The 27,204-nt window shown below is 43.5% G+C and overlaps 2 protein-coding genes and 1 long non-coding RNA gene across 10 annotated transcripts in view; 2 read left to right on the top strand and 1 right to left on the bottom strand.

The window, feature by feature from the left end:
• Window positions 1-14,344, bottom strand: part of LOC135557841 (serine/threonine-protein kinase MRCK alpha-like) — a 113,534-nt gene extending 99,190 nt beyond the window's left edge. For 7 of the 8 annotated variants that reach the window (XM_064991495.1, XM_064991501.1, XM_064991500.1 and 4 more), the window contains exon 1: window positions 13,193-14,344. In XM_064991495.1, coding sequence (XP_064847567.1) covers window positions 13,193-13,370 — 178 coding nt within the window. In that variant the 5' untranslated portion in view covers window positions 13,371-14,344. The remainder of the gene's footprint in view (window positions 1-13,192) is intronic. The other variant, XM_064991496.1, reaches the window with a different exon arrangement.
• LOC135557843 (uncharacterized) lies at window positions 12,963-19,171 on the top strand. Its single transcript, XR_010458266.1, has 3 exons — window positions 12,963-13,120; window positions 17,595-17,723; window positions 18,909-19,171. It is a non-coding gene; the product is annotated as an uncharacterized LOC135557843 (long non-coding RNA).
• A 1,877-nt stretch (window positions 19,172-21,048) lies between these two features.
• LOC135557234 (left-right determination factor 2-like) lies at window positions 21,049-22,734 on the top strand. The gene is made up of 4 exons (XM_064990439.1): window positions 21,049-21,316; window positions 21,554-21,800; window positions 21,923-22,162; window positions 22,292-22,734. The coding sequence occupies exons 1-4, from the start codon at window positions 21,049-21,051 to the stop codon at window positions 22,614-22,616; spliced, it is 1,080 nt and encodes a 359-aa protein (XP_064846511.1). The 3' UTR covers window positions 22,617-22,734.
• The last annotated feature ends 4,470 nt before the right edge of the window (window positions 22,735-27,204 follow it).

Below are 27,204 nucleotides of genomic sequence, written 5' to 3'. Positions count from 1 at the left end.
ATCAAGCTTAACATTATCACTAGTTAACTACACATGGTTGATGATATTACTAGTTTATCTAGCGTGTTCTGCATTGCACATAATCGATGCAGTGCCTGTTAATTTCTCATCGAATCACAGCCTACTTCTCCAAATGGATGATGATTTAACAACCGCATTCGCGGGAAAAAAAGCGCTGTCGTTGCACCAATGTGTACCTAACCATAAACATCAATGCCTTTCTTAAATCAATACACAAGTATATATTTTTAAACCTGCATGTTTAGTTAATATTGCCTGATAACTTGACTTTCTTTAAAGTAGGGAAATTGTGTCACTTCTCTTGTGTTCCGTGCAAGCAGTCAGGGTATATGCAGCAGTTTGGGACGCCTGGCTCGTCGCGAACTGTGTGAATAACATTTATTCCTAACAAAGACCGTAATTAATTTGCCAGAATTGTACATAATTATGACATAACATTGAAGGTTGTACAATGTAACTGCAATATTTAGATTAGGGATGCCACCCGTTAGATAAAATATGGAACGGTTCCGTATTTCACTGAAATAATAAACGTTTTGTTTTCGAGATAGGTCATTAATATGGTCGAATCCGGAAACTAAGGCTAATATTTGTGTGTGTTATTATGTTATAATTAAGTCTATGATTTGATAGAGCAGTCTGACTGAGTGGTGGTAGGCAGCAGCAGGCTCGTAAGCATTCATTCAAACAGCACTTTCCTGCATTTGCCAGCAGCTCTTCGCTGTGCTTCAAGCATTGAGCTGTTTATGACTTCAAGCCTATCAACTCCCGAGATTAGGCTGGTGTTACCGATGTGAAATGGCTAGCTAGTTAGCGGGGTGTGCGCTAATAGCGTTTCAATCGTTGACGGCACTCGCTCCGAGACCTTGAAGTAGTTGTTGCCCTTGCTCTGCAAGGGCCGCGGCATTTGTGGGGCAATGGAAACGATGCACGACGGTGGCTGTTTTCGATGTGTTCCTGGTTCAAGCCCAGGTAGGGGCGAGGAGAGGGACGGAAGCTATACTGTTACAGTGGCATTACTAAAGTACCTATAAGAACATCCAATAGTCAAAGGTTAATGAAATACAAATGGTAGAGAGAGAAATAGTCATAATTCCTATAATAACTACAACCTAAAACATCTTATCTGAGAATATTGAAGACTCATGTTAAAAGGAACCACCAGTTTTCATATGTTCTCATGTTCTGAGCAAGGAACTTAAACGGTAGCTTTTCTTACATGGCACATATTGCACTTTCACTTTCTTCTCCAACACTTTGTTTTTGCATTATTTAAACCAAATTTTACATGTTTCATGTTTTTTGAGGCTAAATTGATTTTATTGATGTATTATATTAACTTAAAATAAAAGTGTTTATTCAGTATTGGTGTAATTGTCATTATTACAAATAAATAAATAAAAATGTAAAAATCGGCCAAATAATCAGTATCGGCTTTTTGTGGTCCTCCAATAATCGGCATCGAAAAATCATAATCGGTCGACCTCTAGTACATTTCTACCGCAATTTCTTCGTACCCCTGCACATCGACTCGGTAAACTCATTTATATATATATATATTTAACTTTAATCTAGTTAAATAAAAGGTTAAATAAAAATATAGCCAAGCTATCATTGCTCATTGTATATTTATTCCTTGTGTTACTAATTTATGTTTTTCTATTATTAAAATTTGACTGTATTCTGCATTGTAGGGAAGGGCCTGTGAGTACGTCTACATCTGTTTACAAAGCATGTGACAATTAAAATTTGAAGACAGAACTTCAGAGAGAGAGAGCTGTGCATGTCAGTGTATTAAACAGCCAAATCCTTAGATTTGGGCAAATAGACAAATAGAATGTCATTCTAGTTCTGGTTAGACAGCTGAAGTTGTTCTCTACACACAACTGATTGAGATGTGTTAGTTAAAGTGTAGGCACACGGTCTTTAGAAGAACATCAATATGATATTTACAGCAGAAAATGGTTTGTCTTTTTTCTGATTTGTCAAGCTGGGAGATGTAACCTACACCTGTATGGATATTACTTCTGGGATCGGTCTCCTAGAAAGACGAGACAAAACTATCCAGTTAATAGAATATGGTGTTGTAGGACAGCGGCGCAGTGGAAACATTTGTTTCCCTTCAGTCATGGCCGCTAGCATGTCTAAATGAACGTTGATGAAAAACGAGGCCAAATCAGGAAGTGCAGTGTCTCTTTACAGCATGTCATCCAGCAAGTGTTCTGGGGATAAAGAGGAAAACACACAACAAAGTAGCAGATGAGCAGAGCTGTCAGGCACACAGTCCTGAGGCCTTCCACTCACCCTGACAGATCCACAGAGAACCAGAGACAGAACCTGACAGAGACACAGACAGCCCTAAGAGACACGTTCATGTCAAATAAATCTCCCACCCTGACAGGACCTGACGGATCCACAGACAGAACCTGACCGATCCACAGACAGAACCTGACGGATCCACAGACAGAACCTGACAGAGACACAGACAGCCCTAAGAGACACGTTCATGTCAAATAAATCTCCCACCCTGACAGGACCTGACGGATCCACAGACAGAACCTGACGGATCCACAGACAGAACCACAGACAGAACCTGACGGATCCACAGACAGAACCTGACGGATCCACAGACAGAACCTGACGGATCCACAGACAGAACCTGACGGATCCACAGACAGGACCTGACAGATCCACAGACAAAACCTGACCGATCCACAGACAGAACCTGACGGATCCACAGACAGAACCTGACGGATCCACAGACAGAACCTGACAGAGCCACAGACAGCCCTAAGAGACACGTTCATGTCAAATAAATCTCCCACCCTGACAGGACCTGACGGATCCACAGACAAAACCTGACGGATCCACAGACAGAACCACAGACAGAACCTGACGGATCCACAGACAGCCTAAGAGACATGGTCCTTGTCCCTACAGCACTCTCAGCTCTTCCACTAGGGGGAAAGCAGAGATGAGGTATTGGTCTATATATAGGGGCAGCAGCAGAGACGTCCCTTCCCAGAGACAATTGAGATGACAATCAGAGCGACCACAGGATTTCCCGATGATGTGATGGCATGCAAGGGAAGGCAGCGTCACTGGACTGCTCATCTAGCTGCAGCTTCCTGTGACTACGCAAGGAGAACACTCCACCATAACAACAGGATCCGCATGCACACACACACACACCGAGAAAAAGAGGAACCCCCAAAAACCTTCACTACACCACATTAACTCCCACACTGTGAACGTGTAGAAAAGAAGGCACAGACAAAGAGATCTGATTAGTCTGCTAAGGAGAGAAGCCTCATTTTATGAGTGAAATCTAGTTGACAACATTGAGGGAGGTTAGTCACCACCAGATCCATTTCATCATATGAGGTCTCTGATACATATAGTGAATGACAGGCATTTACTGTTTTACAGAGAGGTAGTCCGGCCTGTCTATTATTAGTCATTCTAAAGTACCAGGAAAAAGGCCTTAACATCCACTGCTGTACACAGCCCAGTGTAGACCTGAAAATAGAGAAGGTCATCCTCAAAATCATAACACACCAAAAGCCAAGGCCACTCTACCCTCTACCAGAGAAACGCTAGGTGGTAATATAGAATCAGGAAAAGAACCACAGACATTCCACTCAAAGCAATATACCAAACACACTGACTGGTCACCATACCGGAACACAGGGCCTGCCTGAGAGAGGAGGAAAGGGGTGTGGGGGATGGGGGAGTAGAGAGGAGGAAAGGGGTGTGGGGGATGGAGGAGTAGAGAGGATGAAAAGGGTGTGGGGGATGGAGGAGTAGAGAGGAGGAAAAGGCTGTGGGGGATGGAGGAGTAGAGAGGAGGAAAAGGGTGTGGGGGATGGAGGAGTAGAGAGGAGGAAAAGGGTGTGGGGGATGGAGGAGTAGAGAGGAGGAAAAGGGTGTGGGGGATGGAGGAGTAGAGAGGAGGAAAAGGGTGTGGGGGATGGAGGAGTAGAGAGGAGGAAAGGGGTGTGGGGGATGGAGGAGTAGAGAGGAGGAAAAGGGTGTGGGGGATGGAGGAGTAGAGAGGAGGAAAAGGGTGTGGGGGATGGAGGAGTAGAGAGGAGGAAAAGGGTGTGGGGGATGGAGGAGTAGAGAGGAGGAAAAGGGTGTGGGGGATAGAGGAGTAAAGAGGAGGAAAAGGGTGTGGGGGATGGAGGAGTAGAGGAGGAAAAGGGGGGATGGAGGAGTAGAGGAGGAAAAGGGGGATGGAGGAGTAGAGGAGGAAAAGGGGGGATGGAGGAGTAGAGAGGAGGAAAAGGGGGGATGGAGGAGTAGAGAGGAGGAAAAGGGGGGATGGAGGAGTAGAGAGGAGGAAAAGGGGGATGGATGGAGTTATGGAGAGAAAAGGGGAGGGGCATGACTGGAACATAGAGATTGAGTGATGGGGAGAGGGAGGGTGCAAGAAAGAGATGGAAAGAGAAAGATGATATGGAAGAGAAAGAGATGGAAAGAGGTTGCAATGGAGAGAAAGAATGACAAAGCATGGCGAAGAGAGAGAGAGATGAGAAAGAGGGTCTAATACACTACCTCTTCAAAGAGTAGGCAATTCACCACCATCAACAACAAAAAGACTGATATGGTTGTCTCACCTAGCCATCTTAAGATGAATGCACTAAGTGTAAGTCACTCTGATAAGAGCGTCTGCTAATTTACAAAAACATTTAAGTGGACAAAAAGCTATCCCCTAAACAGCTTTTGTATTCCTAAATTTGCGCCTCCATTCCAAATTCCACAGCTGAGCTGTGAAGGGCTGGGGCCTGGCTTAGTCAGCGTTTTTACACACAGCTGAGCCTCCACAAAATACAGGGATGCTCTGGCTACGGAACACACACAGGGTCACAAAGCACTCACTCCCTTCTCCTTCACTATTTAGCTACCACAGGCTTTCACTGGCCTGCCTGCGCCCGGCCACCTAATCAACCCATCATCACAAGACATTTGACGCTCAACATCACCACAAAATACATTGTTTATTGCTATCTAATAGCATCATTTGGGGGATTTAGTATGTGGCAATGTTTAATTTCTTGGTCCTGTTGTGTTGAAAGAATGACTCCAATGCACCGCCTGTATGCTTCCTATATTCGTGTGTGTATATGTCTGTCTGTAGGCCTATTTCCCAGCCACACCCAGTAAGGCATACAGAGGGCACAAGGAGTGAGGGAGAAGGAGAGAGAGAAAACCTGGCCTGGGAGCAAGCAGAGGTAAATGATTTGGCATATAACTCTATTACAGCTGCCTCATGCCAAGCCCTCTGTGTGGGTCAACATCCTGTGGTAGAGAGGAGGAACAAACTAAAGGCAGAGATATCCTGGTTTTTCTGCATGTTATTTATTAACTCGGACCCAGCTTCTCAGCCATGAAGGAGTACTGATCTGGGATCAGGTTCCCTACTGGTCAGCGAAGGACCAGAAAATTGTCAAAGACTCCTGTCACCCAAGTCATAGACTTCTCTCTGCTACCGCACAGCAAGCAGTACCGGAGTGCTAAGTCTAGGTCCAAAAGGCTCCTTAACAGCTTTTACCCCCAAGCCTGCTGAACAATTAATCAAATGGCCACCCGGACTATTTACATTGACCACACCCCCGACATTGTTTTTACACTGCTGCTCCTCGCTGTTAATTATCAATGCAGTCACTTTACCCCTACCTACAAATTACCTTGACTAACCTGTACCCCCGCACATTGACTTGGTACCGGTACCCCCTGTATATAGCCTGACTAACCTGTACCCCCACACATTGACTCGGTACCGGTACCCCCTGAATATAGCCTCTTGTTATTTCATTGTGTTCCTTTTTTTAGTTGATTTAGTTAATATTTTAAAACTGCATTGTAAGTTAAGGTCTTGTAAGTAAGCATTTCAGTGTAAGGTCTACTACACCTGTTGTATTCGGAGCTTTTGACAAATCAAATTTGATTTGAATTATATTCATTATGATCTAAAAGGCTATAATGATACTAGGTCAGCACCACTAAGATGCTGGACCTGGTCTGACCTGTTCTGCTGGGCCTGTTCTGACGGGCCTGTTCTGACGGGCTTGTTCTGAGATTTTAATCGTTTTCCCGGTTGAAGCCAGAAATCTGGGCACTGATCCAATATGATACCAGACTGAAATAATAACACAAATATTTTGTTTACGGAGTGTTTTTCAGACACATTGAGTAGACGACCACAGACTACCACTTGGGATTTCATTAGACTTTTCGAAAATACTGAATTGAAATAGAATTGATCCCCAACCCTGCTTAACAGACACATGCATCCTACTGGAAGCACTCTGGATCCAGTCCCCCTGCCCTGCTACCACAGAAACCCCAGCTGAACAGGCCTAAGTGAAGGGAAAGACAGTAGGATGTCTTTGCCAGTTGGCTGCGCATCCATTTCAGCCATAACAGCTCAACTAGCAAGCCTTGCAGAAATTCATCCTTTCACAAGTGAAAAGTAATTTCAGAAGACAATGTCACTCTGTGTCATTGGTCTAGACTTGGATGGGGGGGGGGGCTAATTGTTCCTCTGGGTTTGACTAATTTAGAAGTAATTTATGAGTAGAGTAATGGTCCTTATTCAGCCTGTGTGCATGTGTGATTGTTTGTGTGTGGGTGTGTGTGTCATGCGTGTGTGAATTCATATTCACACCAAAAGGTTCTGTAAATACTGCCTGGCCTGCAGGATCCACAGCCGGGAGACAGGCGTCATCCCAGCGGCAGATGACGGACATTTACAAACCTCTTGGTCATCAGAGCTTGCTAATAAACCGAGTTGTAGGCTACCCTCTGGGAGAGAGTGGTGAGAAAACCAGGGCCAGTCATTCATATATAGGAGGTTCAGCTTCCTGCAGCTAGAAAAAAGGATTCATTCTCAGCTTCGCCTTCTATTGGTTAGGTAGTTTGTTTGGTTGAGCTGGGAAACTGTTAGAAGTGGGTATGTGTGCTATGTAAGGATTTGCGGGAGGGCATGAAAACGTAACCGACTGTTGGTCTGCTATGTTTAGGCCACTTCAATGGTCTGATATGGAGTGAGGGTTCAGGGAAGACATCCACTGTGACGTGACATGGCCGCCCTCTGACTCAATAGTACCCCTACATGATGGTGATCCCTCTCGGGAGAATGGAAAAGGAACCTTCACCAACTAAATGTGTGTGTGTACACGTAAGTATTAATTAATAAATGAAGAGTGTGAGTGAGTGACCTGACCACTGCCAGCTGTCTTTATAGTCACAGGCTGCAGGACAGCAGTGACCAACACAATACACAGCAGAGCCACTTCCTGGTATGACATCATGTGTCCAAAGAGCCCAGCATCCAGTCCCTGTGTTTCCTGTTAGCTGCCCCCGTGGAATCATCACAGGGAAAAGTAGAACATCCAGCATCGTGATAAGGATGTCCTGGCCCTTCACATCACAATCAACCCCATCATCAGCACCTACAGACCCTCCTAACTTCTACCATGCCCATCAACACCTGGCCTGGGTAGGACTGTGAGTAACTAAGCGAGGTGTATGGTGTGTTTAAAATATCCTCACCACCACAATCAATGTATGAAAAGAAGCAGGGGTATGAGAGGACAGGCTGCCGATATAACCAACCAGAGGCCCAGTGGGGTGGATGTCTTCTACTGGAGTTCAACAGTTAGCCACACCAGAACCACACCATACCAGAACCACACCACAACAGAACCACACTATACCAGAACCACACAACAACCACACCACATCATACCAGAACCACACCAGAACCAAACCATACCAGAACCACATTATACCAGACCCACATCACATCATACCAGAACCACACCAGAACCACATCACACCCACAGCATACCAGAACCACAACACAACCACATCATACCAGAACCACACCAGAACCATACCATACCAGAACCACATTATACCAGACCCACATCACATCATACCAGAACCACACCACACCAGAACCACATCACACCCACAGCATACCAGAACCACAACACATTATCATCACACCAAACACCAGCACATCATACCCACACCACATCATACCAGAACCACACCATACCAGAACCACATCACACCACACCAGAACCTCACCACACCCACACAATACCAGAACCACATCCGCAGAAAAAAAAGCACTGTCGTTGCACCAATGTGTACCTAACCATAAACATCAATGCCTTTCTTAAAATCAATACACAAGTATAGATTTTTAAACCTGCATATTTAGTTAATATTGCCTGCTAACATGAATTTATTTTATCTAGGGAAATTGTGTCACTTCTCTTGCGTTCTGTGCGAGCGGAGTCAGGAAATATGCAGCAGTTTGGGACGCCTGGCTCGTTGCGAACGGTGTGAAGACCATTTCTTCCTAACAAGGAGTAATTAATTTGCCAGAATTGTAGATAATTTTGACATTACATTGAAGGTTGTGCAATGTAACCACAATATTTAGACTTAGGGATGCCACCCGTTAGATAAAATACGGAACGGTTCCGTATTTCACTGAAAGAATAAACGTCTTGTTTTCGAAATGATAGTTTCCGGATTTGACCATATTAATGACCTAAGGCTCGTATTTCTGTGTGTTATTATATTATAATTAAGTCTATGATTTGATATTTGATAGAGCAGTCTGACTGAGTGGTGGTAGGCAGCAGCAGGCTCGTAAGCGTTCATTCAAACAGCACTTTCCTGCATTTGCCAGCAGCTCTTCGCTGTGCTTCAAGCATTGCACTATTTATGACTTCAAGCCTATCAACTCCCGAGATTAGGCTGGCAATAAGATAATGCCTATAAGAAAATCCAATAGTCAAAGGTATATGAAATACAAATGGTATAGAGAGAAATAGTTCTATAATTGCTATAATAACGACAACTTCTTACCTGGGAATATTGAAGACATGTTAAAAGGAACCACCAGCTTTCATATGTTCTCATGTTCTGAGCAAGGAACTTAAACGTTAGCTTTTTTACATGGCAAATATTGCACTTTTACTTTCTTCCCCAACACTTTGTTTTTGCATTATTTAAACCAAATTGAACATGTTTCATGATTTATTTGAGACTAAATTGATTTTATTGATGTATTACATTAAGTTAAAATAAGTGTTCATTCAGTGTTGTTATTGTCATTATTACAAATATATACTGCTCAAAAAAATGAAGGGAACACTTAAACAACACAATGTAACTCCAAGTCAATCACACTTCTGTGAAATCAAACTGTCCACTTAGGAAGCAACACTGATTGACAATACATTTTACATGCTGTTGTGCAAATGGAATAGACAACAGGTGGAAACTATAGGCAATTAGCAAAACACCCCCAATAAAGGAGTGGTTCTGCAGGTGGTGACCAGACCACTTCTCAGTTCCTATGCTTCCTGGCTGATGTTTTGGTCACTTTTGAATGCTGGCGGTGCTTTCACTCTAGTGGTAGCATGAGACGGAGTCTACAACCCATGCAAGTGGCTCAGGTAGTGCAGCTCATCCAGGATGGCACATCAATGCGAGCTGTGGCAAGAAGGTTTGCTGTGTCTGTCAGCGTAGTGTCCAGAGCATGGAGGCGCTACCAGGAGACAGGCCAGTACATCAGGAGACGTGGAGGAGGCCGTAGGAGGGCAACAACCCGGCAGCAGGACCGCTACCTCCGCCTTTGTGCAAGGAGGAGCAGGAGGAGCACTGCCAGAGCCCTGCAAAATTATCTCCAGCAGGCCACAAATGTGCATGTGTCTGCTCAAACGGTCAGAAACAGACTCTATGAGGGTGGTATGAGGGCCCGACGTCCACAGGTGGGGGTTGTGCTTACAGCTCAACACCATGCAGGACGTTTGGCATTTGCCAGAGAACATCAAGATTGGCAAATTCGCCACTGGCGCCCTGTGCTCTTCACAGATGAAAGCAGGTTCACACTGAGCACGTGACAGACGTGACAGAGTCTGGAGACGCCGTGGAGATCGTTCTGCTGCCTGCAACATCCTCCAGCACGACCGGTTTGGCGGTGGGTCAGTCATGGTGTGGGGTGGCATTTCTTTGGGGGGCCGCACAGCCCTCCATGTGCTCGCCAGAGGTAGCCTGACTGCCATTAGGTAGCGAGATGAGATCCTCAGACCCCTTGTGAGACCATATGCTGGTGCGGTTGGCCCTGGGTTCCTGCTAATGCAAGACAATACTAGACCTCATGTGGCTGGAGTGTCTCAGCAGTTGCTGCAAGAGGAAGGCATTGACGCTATGGACTGGCCCGCCCGTTCCCCAGACCTGAATCCAATTGAGCACATCTGGGACATCATGTCTCGCTCCATCCACCAACACCACGTTGCACCACAGACTGTCCAGGAGTTGGCGGATGCTTTAGTCCAGGTCTGGGAGGAGATCCCTCAGGAGACCATCCGCCACCTCATCAGGAGCATGCCCAGGCATTGTAGGGAGGTCATACAGGCACGTGGAGGCCACACACACTACTGAGCCTCATTTTGACTGGTTTTAAGGACATTACATCAAAGTTGGATCAGCCTGTAGTGTGGTTTTCCACTTTAATTTTGAGTATGACTCCAAATCCAGACCTCCGTGGGTTGGTAAATTTGATTTCCATTGATAATTTGTGTGTGATTTTGTTGTCAGCACATTCAACTATGTAAAGAAAAAAGTATTTAATAATAATATTTCATTCATTCAGATCTAGGATGTGTCATTTTAATGTTCCCTTTATTTTTTTGAGCAGTGTATATATATTTATATATATATTTTTAAATTCAAAATTAGCCGATTAATCGGTATCGGCTTTCTTTGGTCCTCCAATAATCAGTATCGCCGTTGAAAAATCATAATCGGTCGACCTCTAATCACACCACATCAAAACCCACACCAGAACCACACCACATCATACCCACACCACACCAGAACCACACCACAACATCACACCACATCATACCCACACCAGAACCACACCATCACACCACATCATACCCACACCACACCAGAACCACACCACAACACCACATCAAAACCCACACCACACCAGAACCACACCACAACATCACACCACATCATACCCACACCATCACACCACATCATACCCACACCACACCAGAACCATATCACATCATACCAGAACCACATCATCATCACACCACATCATACCCACACCATACCAGAACCACACCACAACATCACACCACAACATACCCACACCATACCAGAACCACATCATCACACCACATCATACCCACACCACACCACCACACCACATCATACCCACACCACATCATACCAGAATCACATCATCATCACACCATACCAGAACCACATCATCACACCACAACATCACACCACATCATACCCACACCATTACCAGAACCACACCACAACATCACATCATACCCACACCATACCAGAACCACACCATCACACCACATCATACCCACACCAGAACCATATCACATCATACCAGAACCACATCATCATCACACCACATCATACCCACACCATACCAGAACCACATCATACCCACACCATACCAGAACCACATCATACCCACACCAAACCAGAACCACATCACACCAGAACCACAACAACAGTTAATTCTCAAACAGATTGTTGTTTATTCTGATCCTCCTCATATCTGGACTTCAACTTCTCAGGCTACATAGATAGTAGGCCTATAGTATAGTATCATAAAGTATAGTATAGTGTTTTAGGCCTATAACATTGTTATTAGTGTATAATATAGGCGAGTGCTATAGCATTGTGCTGGACAGTATTTAGAATTAACATAGTTCCAGTAATAGCAAATAAACAATGCAGAAAAAACAATTGTTACATATTTCATAATTGAGCCTTAAAAATAGTGTAATTCAGGTCAACGCCTCTTCCAATCTTCTGCTTACTACTAGGTAGTCAGTGTTATAAGGTCATAACTGAAGGATATGGTGAACTAGGCCTGGTCCATTCACCGATGGCTGCAGGTTATACAGGGGTCTGTTGCCATATCAACCATAATGAGGTTATCAAGCTAAGTGATGAAAAGCAAACCTTATAGTAATGTTTGTCTACTGTTGTGGGCTGAGCATGAAGGGGATATCAGGGATGACATAAGTCATTGCTAGTCTTATACTTTATAACATGATGGTGTTATATAATGGCAATGTTTTGAGAATTATGTTTTGTGAACATTAAAGTTAAAGTGAAAGGTGTATTTTGAATGTAAGTGTCTCATCCATCTTTGGGGAATGGTGTTTCATGTGACAGGCCTGGGTATAAGCACTATTCATTACGTTATGAAGCATTTGTCAAATCATGTCATCAAACCTTGTGGTAAGCTCAGAGGTCAAAAGGAGGACACCACCAAAGGTGTTGAAATATGCTTAATTTTAGTAGGTTACATGTACTCGCAATACATTTTACAGCCCCTTTGCCTCAATGAAGCATACACTTATTTTGATAGTGTTTCTATGGTGTTTGTAAAGGTGAAATGATTTCCCTTGTTTTCAGCTACTGTCAGTGAAATGGCTGAGTCCAGAATAAAAGCACCTAATTGCAGTACATATTGCAGTGTTTCCCCTGGCCTCTGGCTGGCTCCGTGTATTAACACGGGGTAAATGTCCAAATTAAATCCCACTTGGCACTTGGGCATCTCGGCAAGACATACCCATACAGAGTTACCACTGGACCATACAGAGAAAAGCACGTTCGCATTCCATTGGTGCTCGAACCAAACCACCAATGTCGTTACACACACAGTTCGCTTTTTCAACAAATGAGTAAGTTGTGTGTGTGGTCCTGTGTGCTTTGCTTTTCAATGACCGTGAGTGGGGTGGGGTGGGGGGGGGTTACACCATTGCAAACGTTCCATGACATTTGGGGCTCGTGCTAGGCCACTGCAACAAATGGTAACATTTGCTGTTGGTGTGTAAAGTCAATTTGTTATGGGACACGACTCAAGTTGGATATAAAGTACCCCCAAACAGTCATACACTAGAAAAGCACAATTGCCTTGAAGTTAAAAACGGGGCTGTGGAGGTGGCCTAGGCTAAGACGATAGCAGCTCCTTCATGACCAGGCCTTGTGCTGAGGTCTCTACTACTATTAAAAGGTATGTGGTAAACGGGGGGGGGCACATTGCACCACCATTACCATTACATCAAAACAAAGGGGGGGAACTTACCCCAATCCAGAAACTCCAAGATGTTTTTCTCCCTTCTGAGGGGTGAGTTGTTGCACTCATCATAAAGGCAGATAAGGATATCCAATAGCGTTTCCACGCTAAGGCATTGGCCGTTTGACTGAGCTGGGCCGTCCAGGATCAGCTTTTCCAGTTTCTTCAAACGGACCTCTCCCGACATGATTCAAACTGTAGTGAGGTGATGCTGGTAGAGGAAATGATATTAAATCACTTAAATAGTTGGCTGAACCTTATATTCCGGCTGACCAGGGACGAACAGAAGAAGTTCGCTTAGCTTGTCTCGGTCTCACCTTGTAGCAAAATGAAGAAAAACTTTGAGGCAAGCAAGCTAATAGCGAGCTAAAATAGAACTATCATGATCCACCTCTCACAAAGGTATATATAGAGTATCTCGGAGGTGTGTGAGCCATGTAATATTTCCTCATTTTATTTATCCTATTCCCCCAAAACACAAAGGAGAACTCACAATTGCAGACCCTGCCCAGGCCAGCAGATTTTGACGTAGGCTAATGAAAGCCGCTTGTAGTATTTCCTTACGTATTTTTTCCAGTCTTCTCCTGTCAAAAATACCCCCAGTGAAAATATTACCCGTGAGAATGCAGTTATAACAATCCCCTGAGATGTTGATATGTGATTATCCAAACTGCAGTGGAAAAAATGCATCGACACTAGATCTGCAATGCTACAAAGCCTCAATGCAATGCCCCTCCTCTGTTGAGTCTGAGAATGGAAGGGCGCAAGGCTTAACTAGCTAGTTTTTTCGTTTAAATTCAATTATTTTAAAATCAACTGCCTGGCCCTCTTCACAGTTTAAAACTATGGTTCGAATATATGTCCATTGCTGTATCCGTCGAAAATGCGGTTTCTCTGAGGGGTTGAGCTTTTTCCCGTCAAGAAAAAAGCTGCATTCTTGCTCATACCAATCCAGTACACAGCCTTCCCCCTTGCTTCCCACGTCGGTCGCTTGCGGTTCTCGAACTACAGCTTGCTGCAGGCAAAACCCCAGCTCATCATGGCGACCGTCACAGCATATGCTGTCCTGTGGGACGCGAGGGTATACTGGAAGGATAGCGGACAATATTGTGAATGGAAACTGCGGTCGTTGTGGCGAAACTGAAAGAAATAGGCACTATCGTGCATATTGTGATAAAAGCACAAAATCTGGCACAGAGGTAGATTGATGTACCCTGAAAATATTTAGATATGGGGCCGCCCCTAAGGGGGCGTGGCAAACATTTTTCAAAATGGCCACTGATGGTAACATTATTATGGAATTCAGAAGGGGTGGGTATTTGCGGAACGTTCCAACAGTAATCTGTTCCAAAAACTTTGTAAAGTACAAGGTTGCCAACAAACAACGCATACAAAGTAGCATGATTAATTCACCTAGCTAACTAGCTTCCAAACAGGCATCAACTCAACACGAAGCTTATTCTTAATGTTTGTCCATAGGCTACCAGAGTGAGGACAGACATTGGTGATTGAAAAAAGTTATTAAATAGCCAACTCCCTACCCAGTATCTTATTCTACCGCTATACAACTTTGTACGCATTGTTTGTTGGCAACCTTGTTATTTACAACGTTTTTGGAACATATTCCTGTTGGAGCGTTCCACAAATCATACCCACCCTTCAGAAAGAAATTGCTCTGCCATTTCCTGGTTACTAAAATTCGAATAGTTAGCCTAATTTCAGTCTATGTGACTAAACAAGCAAGTATAGTGTAGATAATCATTGTTGCATCTAAACCACTGTGAAATATATTTTTCCATCATGAAAAATATTGAATTTTCAGCTGTTTGAAGCTGGTGTACAAAACCAAAAGTAAAAGACACAAAAACACAACGTAAGAAAGAGAAGCATAGAAGTAGCACAAATAGAACTGATCTAACGCTTCTTAGACTTGCTTTCAATAAGAATGACAGCAAATGGAATTGAAATAGAATTGATCCCCAACCCTGCATAACAGACACATGCATCCTACTGGAAGCACTCTGGATCCAGCCCCCCTGCCCTGCTACCACAGAAACCCCAGCTGAACAGGCCTAAGTGAAGAAAATGGAATGGCATCAAACACATCAAAACCATGTGTTTGCTGTATTTGATACCATTCATCCTATTCCACTCCATCCTCCCTAATTAATGTTCCACCAACCTCCTGTGAAATGACAGATATATAACTCACATTTCTATGTGAATTTGGTCAGTCACTCAAAAAATGTATTACATATTGCAGCTTTGAGATAAAGGCTCCAGATTTAGATTTTCAACCCTAAAAATATTTAGATATGGAGCCACCCCAAAATGGCTGCATAGGATAACACTATTGTACAATTCAGAAAGACTATTTAGAGATAAACACACAAAATGTGTCACAGAGGTAGATTCATGTATCCTCAAAAGATTTAGATATGAAGCCACCACAAAGTTTGCCCCTGGGGGCCATGACAGTCAATTTATGAAATGGACAGAGATTTTATTTGGAGATTTGCAGATTAAATTTGGCTCAGATGTAGACTGAGGTACCCTGAAAAGATTCAAATATGGAGCCACCACAGATATGGCCCCTGGGGGCCATGGCAGCCATTTTACTAAAAGGCTGCAGACTGTACAACTATTTTACAACATTTAAATCTATAGAAAGTAACCTCCTATACTTCTTATATTTTTTTAAATCACATATTCTGGCCTGGATCTCCTGAAAACCAAAAGGTTTAACAGTAACACACAGTATATTACAAGGAGTACGAAAGGCCTTTAGAATTATAACATTGTATAACCGACAGTGGCCATTTTGGAAGATGGCGGCCACGGCCCCCGAGGGCCAAACTTGTGGTGGCTCCATATCTTAATCTTTTCAGGCTACATAAATCTACTGCTGTACCAAATATGGTGTGTTTACTTCAAAACAGTCCTTTTAAATTGTAAAATAGTGTTGCCCTATGTGGCTATTTAAAGAAATGGCTGCCACACCCCCCAGGGGCCAAATCTGGGTTGGCTCCGTAATCTAAATGTTTTCAGGGTCCATAAATCTAACTCTTAGCAAATTTGTAGCCTTCATCTTAAAACAATCCTTCTGAATTTCAAAATAGTGACACCATTAGGTAGCCATTTAGAAAAATGGCTGCCGTGCCCCCAGGGACCAAATCTGGGGTGGCTCCATATCTAAATATTTTTAGGGTACATGGCTAGAAGGGATCCAGCTTTTGTCAAATTTACATAAAAAGATTTTGGGGTGGGTGTTTTTGCATTTTAGCTAACCCTAACCCCTTTCCTAACCTTAACCTAATTATCCTAACCTACTAAGTTAATTCTCTTAACCTGCTACGAAAGTAAAATCTGACAAAAGTCCCTTCTAGCCGGGACCCATGAATCTACCTCTGTGCCAAATGTGGTGCTTTTATCACAAAATACATGATGGTTTTGCTTTGCTGCCCCACTGCCATTTCCCCCACTGCCATCCCCGACATTTAATTTTATTGTGTGTAGTTTTTATAGATTTTTTTACTTAGTTTATTTAAGGGCTCATAAATAAGCATTTCACGGTAAGGTCTACCTGTTGTATTCAGCGTGTATTCAGCATTTCATTTGATTGATATAGAATGGAATGACACATTTAAGAATGAGATCAGGCCCTTTAATTGCTTAACACAATTTATTTTTGTATCTGCACATTGCATTGAGTAATGCTGCATTCATAACGAAGTGGGAAGGTAGTAATTACCATTTGTGAAATAGTAAATACGAGTTGGGTGCATCACGTTTTGAACTGGACAATACAAACAAACATGGAGGTCATTAAAATGTATATCCAGAGCTGCTTTCACTTTTTTTTTTTAATGAAATTACAAGATGTTGTGAACACAGCATTAGCAAGCAACAAACACTAAATAATTTTGGGATAGATCACAAAGTAGTTTACATGGCTAGCTTTTTTCTTTAGTTACCAGTAAGGAAAATTTGAATAATCTAATAGATTTTAATTTTTCAATGGACCTCACCAGATGTCAAATATGTGAACTATTGACTTCATTGATTGACAATAATATTCATTATCACCACATTATCTTCCAGCGTATCGCCAACGTTTGTATTCTTGCAGCTTATTATCAGAAATAAAAGTACTGCTAGCATAATATGGTGTTGCCGAGCTATCAACATGAAAGGCATTTACATTTCGAAGACAATAGTTCAAACATGTTATGTGTTTAACAGTTGGAAATAGTGTTCAAAAAAGATATTTTATTTTGTTAGAAAAACTTCTACCACCCCTATGATGATCGAGAAGGTATAAAACCATTGCGTTATATTCTGTGCCATTAAATATGCGTATCGGTGTTGAAATAATAAAGCAAACATGTTTATTATTATATTTTCAACACAGGCTAGTACGAGGCCAAGGAAGTGGCAAATTGGATCTGATGACATATCTTGGAACAACCGCGCCCCCTGGCGAATCTTCACAGCCATCAATTCTGTATAATTATTGGATGGGGAAGGTTGCCTTGTACCGGTAGGTTTGATTCAAGGATGTTACTTACGTTCGTTCATTCGTTTACCGAAGGGCTCTCGAACTCTGTTCCCGGAGATCTACCGTCCTGTAAATTTTCGCTCCAACCCTAATCTAGCCCACCTGATTCTAATACATAGCTGGTTGATAAACTGAACCAGGTTAGTTAGTTTACAACTGGGATTGGATTGAAAACCTATAGGAGGATAGCTCTTCAGGAACAGGATTGGAGAGCTCTGGAACTTAATCGACTCCTTTTACTGATGTTTTGAATCGAAACTAGTTGCAAACAGATACCGATTGTAGATTTGACAATCATCCAGAAGTTAATTAAAAGTTACTTTCGTTGATTTACATCATGTTTGTCAATCATTTCGTAACAATGTCAAATATGAAATCTCACCTGTCAATTAAGCATCTACAGTAGATAGATGTATACTATTGTAACCTAGGTAGGGCATAGAGACAATTTGATAGAATATTCCTTTTCAAGATAGTAAGTCTCCAATAGTCTCTGAACAGACAGAAATAAACTACTATGATACAACCAATTAGTCATATTCCTTTGGAGACCCTATTACCTGTGATAAAATATAATTAGGTTATAGCCTTGTCAATTAAATAGCCCATACAACTGACTGTCCAGCCTGGTCTGTTGGTCCCTGCCAACATTGGCCACTTGAACACTGGGCAATTAGCCTACAAGTAGAGCAATTCACGTGCAAACATTGCATTTCTTCAATATTTGATGTTGAGATCAGGCAGGATATAGCATAATTAGGAAGTTAGTGACAATAGTGTAATGTCATTTAAATCATGTGGTCTACAACTTCAATATTGACTTTTACACACAGCTTCATTCTCTCATTTGAGATGCTCAAAATAATAGGCCTGGCCTGCTGATGTTGTGCTGAAGTGAAGTCCATGCAAATGTACAGAAACTCATACACTTTACGTTTTGATAAATGTAATTTTAATCTCTTTCTCTATAATCAATTCAAACCATGGAAGGAGAACGGATGTTTGATTTTACAGTCATGTGCATCATTATACCATTTTGTAATGTTTAGATGCAAAGGGGGGGGGGGGATTTTATGTTTCACAAAAGGAAGCGGATCACAGATAAATTGGACAGCTTTTCTAATGCAGATGTGAGATGTTAACTAACACTTCTGTTGTTGATTGTAGGAGCTGGCAGGCCTCTGATTGAAGAGGAATGGCACATTGGGAGAATCAGATGCATCTGTGCTTTGAACCAGCGCCCTGTCCTGTCTTGTCTGTGATTGAGAAGGGAAGGGGGAAAGACTGACAAATATCACACAAGGTATTTGAATTTACTAAATTAGGGGTCCAAATGGAAGGGAAAGTTTTGTGCTTTCAAGAGATCACTGAGATCCATAGGCTATGTATAGGCTGACCCAATGCATCTGGTCTGAATTCACATGTCTCCTGTGGTGTTTCTAATCATCAGACAATCTTATTGCATATGCTAACTTTACATTACAAACTACTTTGTTAGTGAAAGGATCACATGTTCACTGGTGTGGAAATTATTGTAGCCTATAATGTATATAAGTAGTATTGATTTGAATATTTCTTAAAATGCAAATAATTGTTTCACATGTTTATGTAGACTTTAGGATGTAGTGATTGATGTATGCAGACTTGGGTCAAATTGATATCATATAATTTGGTGCACATAGGCAGTGTACCAGGTAAAATGAATCCTGCATAGTTTAGGTATTTGACAAGTATATTTGACCCAGGTCTGGATGTATGTAGCCATACATTTCAGGCACTTTAACTAATAAATGGGAAACAAGTTTCCAGTTTTTATTAGTCGTATATACTGTACAGGATATACATTATCCAACGAAATGCTTACTTGCAGGTTCCTTCTCGACAATGCAACAACAATAATAAAATATAAGAATATGAACTTAAGGTAAATGGCTCACTAGAATAAACATTTTGTAACAGCCTTGAAAACAGTAGTTCCAGAGGAGGGCATTGAGTGTGGTCTTCAGATGCGGCTAAAATGTCCCCCTGACAGTCATCTGTCATTTACTCTTCCTGTGTCCTCCTTTAGTCTGTCTGACATCTCCAAACAAATAAGCCCCAATACACAAACACAGACTAGGACCCACTCTTGGAAAACCAGCCCCTCTTCTTATGTTTGTGTGACAAAATAGGCAAGGCAAATCCTGCAGTGGAATAAGATAATCATCAACATGTGAAGAGCCTCCCAATCCACATCCTCACTCCGGCCCTTGGATTAACTGTCTGTTTGGCTAATCATTTTAATCTGTCCGAGGGGTGGAAGGGGTGATGGGTTTGGAATAAACATCTAATCCCCTTGGCCCCTCCTCCCCATACAAGTGATGGGCCATACATGGTGCCCCGGATCAACTAAAATGGCTGCTAGACAAGACAGAAATAAACACTGGCATACAGTTGCCAGACTGGGCTTTCTTTATATTGTCCAGTGGAATGTACACATCAGGGTGTGTAGGCTGTGTAGGTGTGTAGGGTACAGCACAGGTTCACATGGGCAGGGTCTGTCTGGAACACCTGTGCAGATGTAGACAACAAGAAGAGTCAATGGGAAGGCATTTGTTATAAATACATACATATTATATATTAAATGTACTTAGGTATTGATCAAAATATTTGATCAATCAAGTGTCCATCCTTTGGGATGATTTTAACATATAGGAACATTTAATACCAACCAATTTGTAATGATCTCATCCTGCAAACTAACATGACTTAGAACTATACTTCAAATAGGCTACTACATGTGTGCCTCTGGATCAATTCAATATTCTCAACCCATAACAACCCAATAACTATGCAGTAAGAACTCCTAAACACAGCAACTTATTTTTTTTTGGCCACAAACATCACTAGACTTCTCAATGATATGGAGGAGACTGAATTTTACAAATGCTTTGTATAAAATTTAAGGATATAAATTGTATAAAATTCCTTTACGATTTTAGAGGAATAGTGTTTAAATGAATCTATAAATTATACTGATAATATAATTATACTGATAACAATATAATCTGGTGAAATAGTTGCCGTTTAAAGTATGGCACTTCTGATGTCCTGATGGGGACGTTGTTTTTAATGGCACACTTTTGTTGAGAGTCTATCGTTCCCCCTGCCCAACCCCCTCATTCTCAATATGCGAATGACTGACTGGGAGGGCCAGGTGTTTATAAGGGCCCCCTGATGTCAGGGGACCACTTTCTCGCTCTGAGCTTCTCTGCTACTGTAGTTGTCTTCTCCTTGCTGGACAAGACACCCGTTGGGAAGATTTATGATGGATTTTCTCCGTGCCTGCGTTTTGTGTGCTGCGGCTTTATTCACCGTGTCCAAAGCTTTCACGCACAAGGACATGAAGGATACCCTACTTCAAAAACTAGGACTGGATGAAGTTCCGAAAATTCACAAAAGGGATTTGGAGAATCTTGTAATGCCTGCGCACATTAAGAATAAATACCTGTCAATGCTGAAGCTGCACCACGAAAGGCGGCGCAGGTCTCTGCCAAGCTTGGCTGGGATTCTGAGGGGAATCCCAGGAAATGCAGGTGAGATCATTTTCTAGTAGGCCTGCTTGAAACATAAATATAGCTGATTATATATTTATATGTAAAAATAGCAATATATTGCTTGGATGTTATACATACTTGTTGCAGACCGAGTTTGGCACAGGTGCACAAATGACTGTTTTGGGTACTCGCATTTTGTGTGCACTCATAGTTTCAACCCATGCATGTTAGTGAGAATTTTAGACTCAATACTTAATACTTTCTATGTTCTATTAGACATCTATGGGGAGTTTGTGTACTCGGACACCACTCGGCAACGGATGGTCTTTGACATGGACACCCGCATCCCCCATAACAGCGAGGTGACCATGGCCGAACTGAAACTGTACAAGAAAGCCCCTCCTCACAAGCGCTCCATGCCCGAGAGGAGGAACCACCGTCCGGTTAACAACGCCAGAGTCTCCATCTACTGGGTAGAGATGCTGGAGAACGGCTCCAACACAACATCTCTGGTGGACTCACGGTAAGATTTTACGCAAAGCCATTTCATGTCCAGATCATTTCCGTTAGGCAATGTGTTGTTCTTTGTTCTTATAATGTAGAACCTATGTGCAAAGTTTTTAATCAACCATTTATTTCCTGTAGGTTGATCCCCATCCATGAGACTGGCTGGATAAGCTTTGATGTCACACAGGGTGTGCACTATTGGTCAAAGACGCAGCAGAAAACACCTATGAACCTAGAGGTGTGGATCGAGGGCGAGAGACCTGGCAGCTACGCGGCAGAAATGGCCAAGAGTGTCCACTTTACCACCCAGGAGCAGGCGGACAACACCTTGGGAAAACCTGAGCTGATCCTCTACACACTCAACCTCGAAGAGTTTGGGTAAGGCGCGCTTTGTTATACAGATTCAAAATTATTTTTTAAATATTGTTACGTTGGTCCAGTAACAATTACCTTACCGCATCAATTAGTGCAAGTTAACTAACGACTCCCTATTCATTTTCTGCTTAGGTCTCGAGGTGACTGTGAAATCAATCCTGATAAGGACACGTGCTGCAGAGAAAAATACTTCATCAATTTCCGCGCGCTCACGTGGACCCAGTATTGGATAATCGAACCAGCGGGCTACCAGGCCTACCGATGCGCTGGAGGGTGCAAGCAGCCCAAGCGAAACTACGGCTACGGGGAGCGGAAGTGTACCATCGCGGAGAGCGCCCCGCTGCCCATGATGTACCTGGTCAAGAAGGGTGACTACACGGAGATAGAAGTGGCCGAGTTCCCCAACATGATCGTGGAGTCGTGTGCCTGCACCATGGACAACATCTCCATAGTTTGAAGTCAAGCGTTGTAGACTGGGCAGGGCAGCTCCAAATTAACTCCAAGTACTTTTCTATTGAAAGTGGGAATATAATAAGAGGGAGCATGACAGATCTCTTGAGACAAATTCTATTCACAAGCACTTTGTATTATTTTTTTGTAAATAATTCATTCATAATTTAGACTTTATGAGTTGTATACTGTATTACTCAGAAAAAAACGGTCTGATTTTGTCTCAAATGTTATATTTTTAAGCTGTAAATACTATGGATGATTTCAGAATTAAATATACTTTTTTTTTATTAAGAAGTCTGATTTTATTATTTTCCACGAGGCATGATTGGGAAAACCACACTGTCAGGCTACAGACCTCAAGGCATCCTTACACCCATCACACTATGTCAGGCTACAGACCTCAAGGCATCCTTCCACCCATCACACTATGTCAGGCTACAGACCTCAAGGCATCCTTACACCCACACACTATGTCAGGCTACAGACCTCAAGGCATCCTTACACCCATCACACTATGTCAGGCTATAGCCATCAAGGCATCCTTACACCCACACACTATGTCAGGCTATAGCCATCAAGGCATCCTTACACCCACACACTATGTCAGCCTATAGCCATCAATGCATCCTTACACGCATCACACTATGTCAGGCTATAGCCATCAAGGCATCCTTACACCCATCACACTATGTCAGCCTATAGCCATCAAGGCATCCTTACACCCACACACTATGTCAGCCTATAGCCATCAAGGCATCCTTACACCCACACACTATGTCAGCCTATAGCCATCAAGGCATCCTTACACCCATCACACTATGTCAGCCTATAGCCATCAAGGCATCCTTACACCCATCACACTATGACAGCCTATAGCCATCAAGGCATCCTTACACCCACACACTATGTCAGCCTATAGCCATCAAGGCATCCTTACACCCATCACACTATGTCAGCCTATAGCCATCAAGGCATCCTTACACCCACACACTATGTCAGGCTACAGACCTCAAGGCATCCTTACACCCATCACACTATGTCAGGCTATAGCCATCAAGGCATCCTTACACCCACACACTATGTCAGGCTATAGCCATCAAGGCATCCTTACACCCACACACTATGTCAGCCTATAGCCATCAATGCATCCTTACACGCATCACACTATGTCAGGCTATAGCCATCAAGGCATCCTTACACCCATCACACTATGTCAGCCTATAGCCATCAAGGCATCCTTACACCCACACACTATGTCAGCCTATAGCCATCAAGGCATCCTTACACCCATACACTATGTCAGCCTATAGCCATCAAGGCATCCTTACACCCATCACACTATGTCAGCCTATAGCCATCAAGGCATCCTTACACCCATCACACTATGACAGCCTATAGCCATCAAGGCATCCTTACACCCACACACTATGTCAGCCTATAGCCATCAAGGCATCCTTACACCCATCACACTATGTCAGCCTATAGCCATCAAGGCATCCTTACACCCATCATACTATGTCAGCCTATAGCCATCAATGCATCCTTACACCCATCACACTATGTCAGGCTACAGACCTCAAGGCATCCTTACACCCACACACTATGTCAGGCTACAGACCTCAAGGCATCCTTACACCCACACACTATGTCAGGCTACAGACCTCAAGGCATCCTTACACCCATCACACTATGTCAGGCTACAGACCTCAAGGCATCCTTACACCCACACACTATGTCAGGCTACAGACCTCAAGGCATCCTTCCCCCATCACACTATGTCAGCCTATAGCCATCAATGCATCCTTACACCCATCACACTATGTCAGGCTACAGACCTCAAGGCATCCTTCCACCCATCACACTATGTCAGCCTATAGCCATCAAGGCATCCTTCCACCCATCACACTATGTCAGCCTATAGCCATCAAGGCATCCTTACACCCATCACACTATGTCAGCCTATAGCCATCAAGGCATCCTTACACCCATCACACTATGTCAGCCTATAGCCATCAAGGCATCCTTACACCCACACACTATGTCAGCCTATAGCCATCAAGGCATCCTTACACCCATCACACTATGTCAGCCTATAGCCATCAATGCATCCTTACACCCATCACACTATGTCAGGCTACAGACCTCAAGGCATCCTTACACATACACACTATGTCAGGCTACAGACCTCAAGGCATCCTTACACCCACACACTATGTCAGGCTACAGACCTCAAGGCATCCTTACACCCATCACACTATGTCAGGCTACAGACCTCAAGGCATCCTTACACCCATCACACTATGTCAGGCTACAGACCTCAAGGCATCCTTCCACCCATCACACTATGTCAGGCTACAGACCTCAAGGCATCCTTACACCCACACACTATGTCAGGCTACAGACCTCAAGGCATCCTTACACCCACACACTATGTCAGGCTACAGACCTCAAGGCATCCTTACACCCATCACACTATGTCAGGCTATAGCCATCAAGGCATCCTTACACCCACACACTATGTCAGGCTATAGCCATCAAGGCATCCTTACACCCACACACTATGTCAGCCTATAGCCATCAATGCATCCTTACACGCATCACACTATGTCAGGCTATAGCCATCAAGGCATCCTTACACCCATCACACTATGTCAGCCTATAGCCATCAAGGCATCCTTACACCCACACACTATGTCAGCCTATAGCCATCAAGGCATCCTTACACCCATACACTATGTCAGCCTATAGCCATCAAGGCATCCTTACACCCATCACACTATGTCAGCCTATAGCCATCAAGGCATCCTTACACCCATCACACTATGACAGCCTATAGCCATCAAGGCATCCTTACACCCACACACTATGTCAGCCTATAGCCATCAAGGCATCCTTACACCCATCACACTATGTCAGCCTATAGCCATCAAGGCATCCTTACACCCATCATACTATGTCAGCCTATAGCCATCAATGCATCCTTACACCCATCACACTATGTCAGGCTACAGACCTCAAGGCATCCTTACACCCACACACTATGTCAGGCTACAGACCTCAAGGCATCCTTACACCCACACACTATGTCAGGCTACAGACCTCAAGGCATCCTTACACCCATCACACTATGTCAGGCTACAGACCTCAAGGCATCCTTACACCCACACACTATGTCAGGCTACAGACCTCAAGGCATCCTTCCCCCCATCACACTATGTCAGCCTATAGCCATCAATGCATCCTTACACCCATCACACTATGTCAGGCTACAGACCTCAAGGCATCCTTCCACCCATCACACTATGTCAGCCTATAGCCATCAAGGCATCCTTCCACCCATCACACTATGTCAGCCTATAGCCATCAAGGCATCCTTACACCCATCACACTATGTCAGCCTATAGCCATCAAGGCATCCTTACACCCATCACACTATGTCAGCCTATAGCCATCAAGGCATCCTTACACCCACACACTATGTCAGCCTATAGCCATCAAGGCATCCTTACACCCATCACACTATGTCAGCCTATAGCCATCAATGCATCCTTACACCCATCACACTATGTCAGGCTACAGACCTCAAGGCATCCTTACACATACACACTATGTCAGGCTACAGACCTCAAGGCATCCTTACACCCACACACTATGTCAGGCTACAGACCTCAAGGCATCCTTACACCCATCACACTATGTCAGGCTACAGACCTCAAGGCATCCTTACACCCATCACACTATGTCAGGCTACAGACCTCAAGGCATCCTTCCACCCATCACACTATGTCAGGCTACAGACCTCAAGGCATCCTTACACCCACACACTATGTCAGGCTACAGACCTCAAGGCATCCTTACACCCACACACTATGTCAGGCTACAGACCTCAAGGCATCCTTACACCCATCACACTATGTCAGGCTATAGCCATCAAGGCATCCTTACACCCACACACTATGTCAGGCTATAGCCATCAAGGCATCCTTACACCCACACACTATGTCAGCCTATAGCCATCAATGCATCCTTACACGCATCACACTATGTCAGGCTATAGCCATCAAGGCATCCTTACACCCATCACACTATGTCAGGCTATAGCCATCAAGGCATCCTTACACCCACACACTATGTCAGCCTATAGCCATCAATGCATCCTTACACGCATCACACTATGTCAGCCTATAGCCATCAAGGCATCCTTACACCCACACACTATGTCAGCCTATAGCCATCAAGGCATCCTTACACCCACACACTATGTCAGCCTATAGCCATCAAGGCATCCTTACACCCATCACACTATGTCAGCCTATAGCCATCAAGGCATCCTTACACCCATCACACTATGACAGCCTATAGCCATCAAGGCATCCTTACACCCACACACTATGTCAGCCTATAGCCATCAAGGCATCCTTACACCCATCACACTATGTCAGCCTATAGCCATCAAGGCATCCTTACACCCACACACTATGTCAGGCTACAGACCTCAAGGCATCCTTACACCCATCACACTATGTCAGGCTATAGCCATCAAGGCATCCTTACACCCACACACTATGTCAGGCTATAGCCATCAAGGCATC

The sequence above is a fragment of the Oncorhynchus masou genome, chromosome 16 (genome assembly GCF_036934945.1).
Source record: "Oncorhynchus masou masou isolate Uvic2021 chromosome 16, UVic_Omas_1.1, whole genome shotgun sequence".
Lineage (NCBI taxonomy): Eukaryota > Metazoa > Chordata > Actinopteri > Salmoniformes > Salmonidae > Oncorhynchus > Oncorhynchus masou.
The sequence above is the reverse complement of the archived record's forward strand: the minus strand, read 5'-3'. Positions and strand labels throughout refer to the sequence as shown.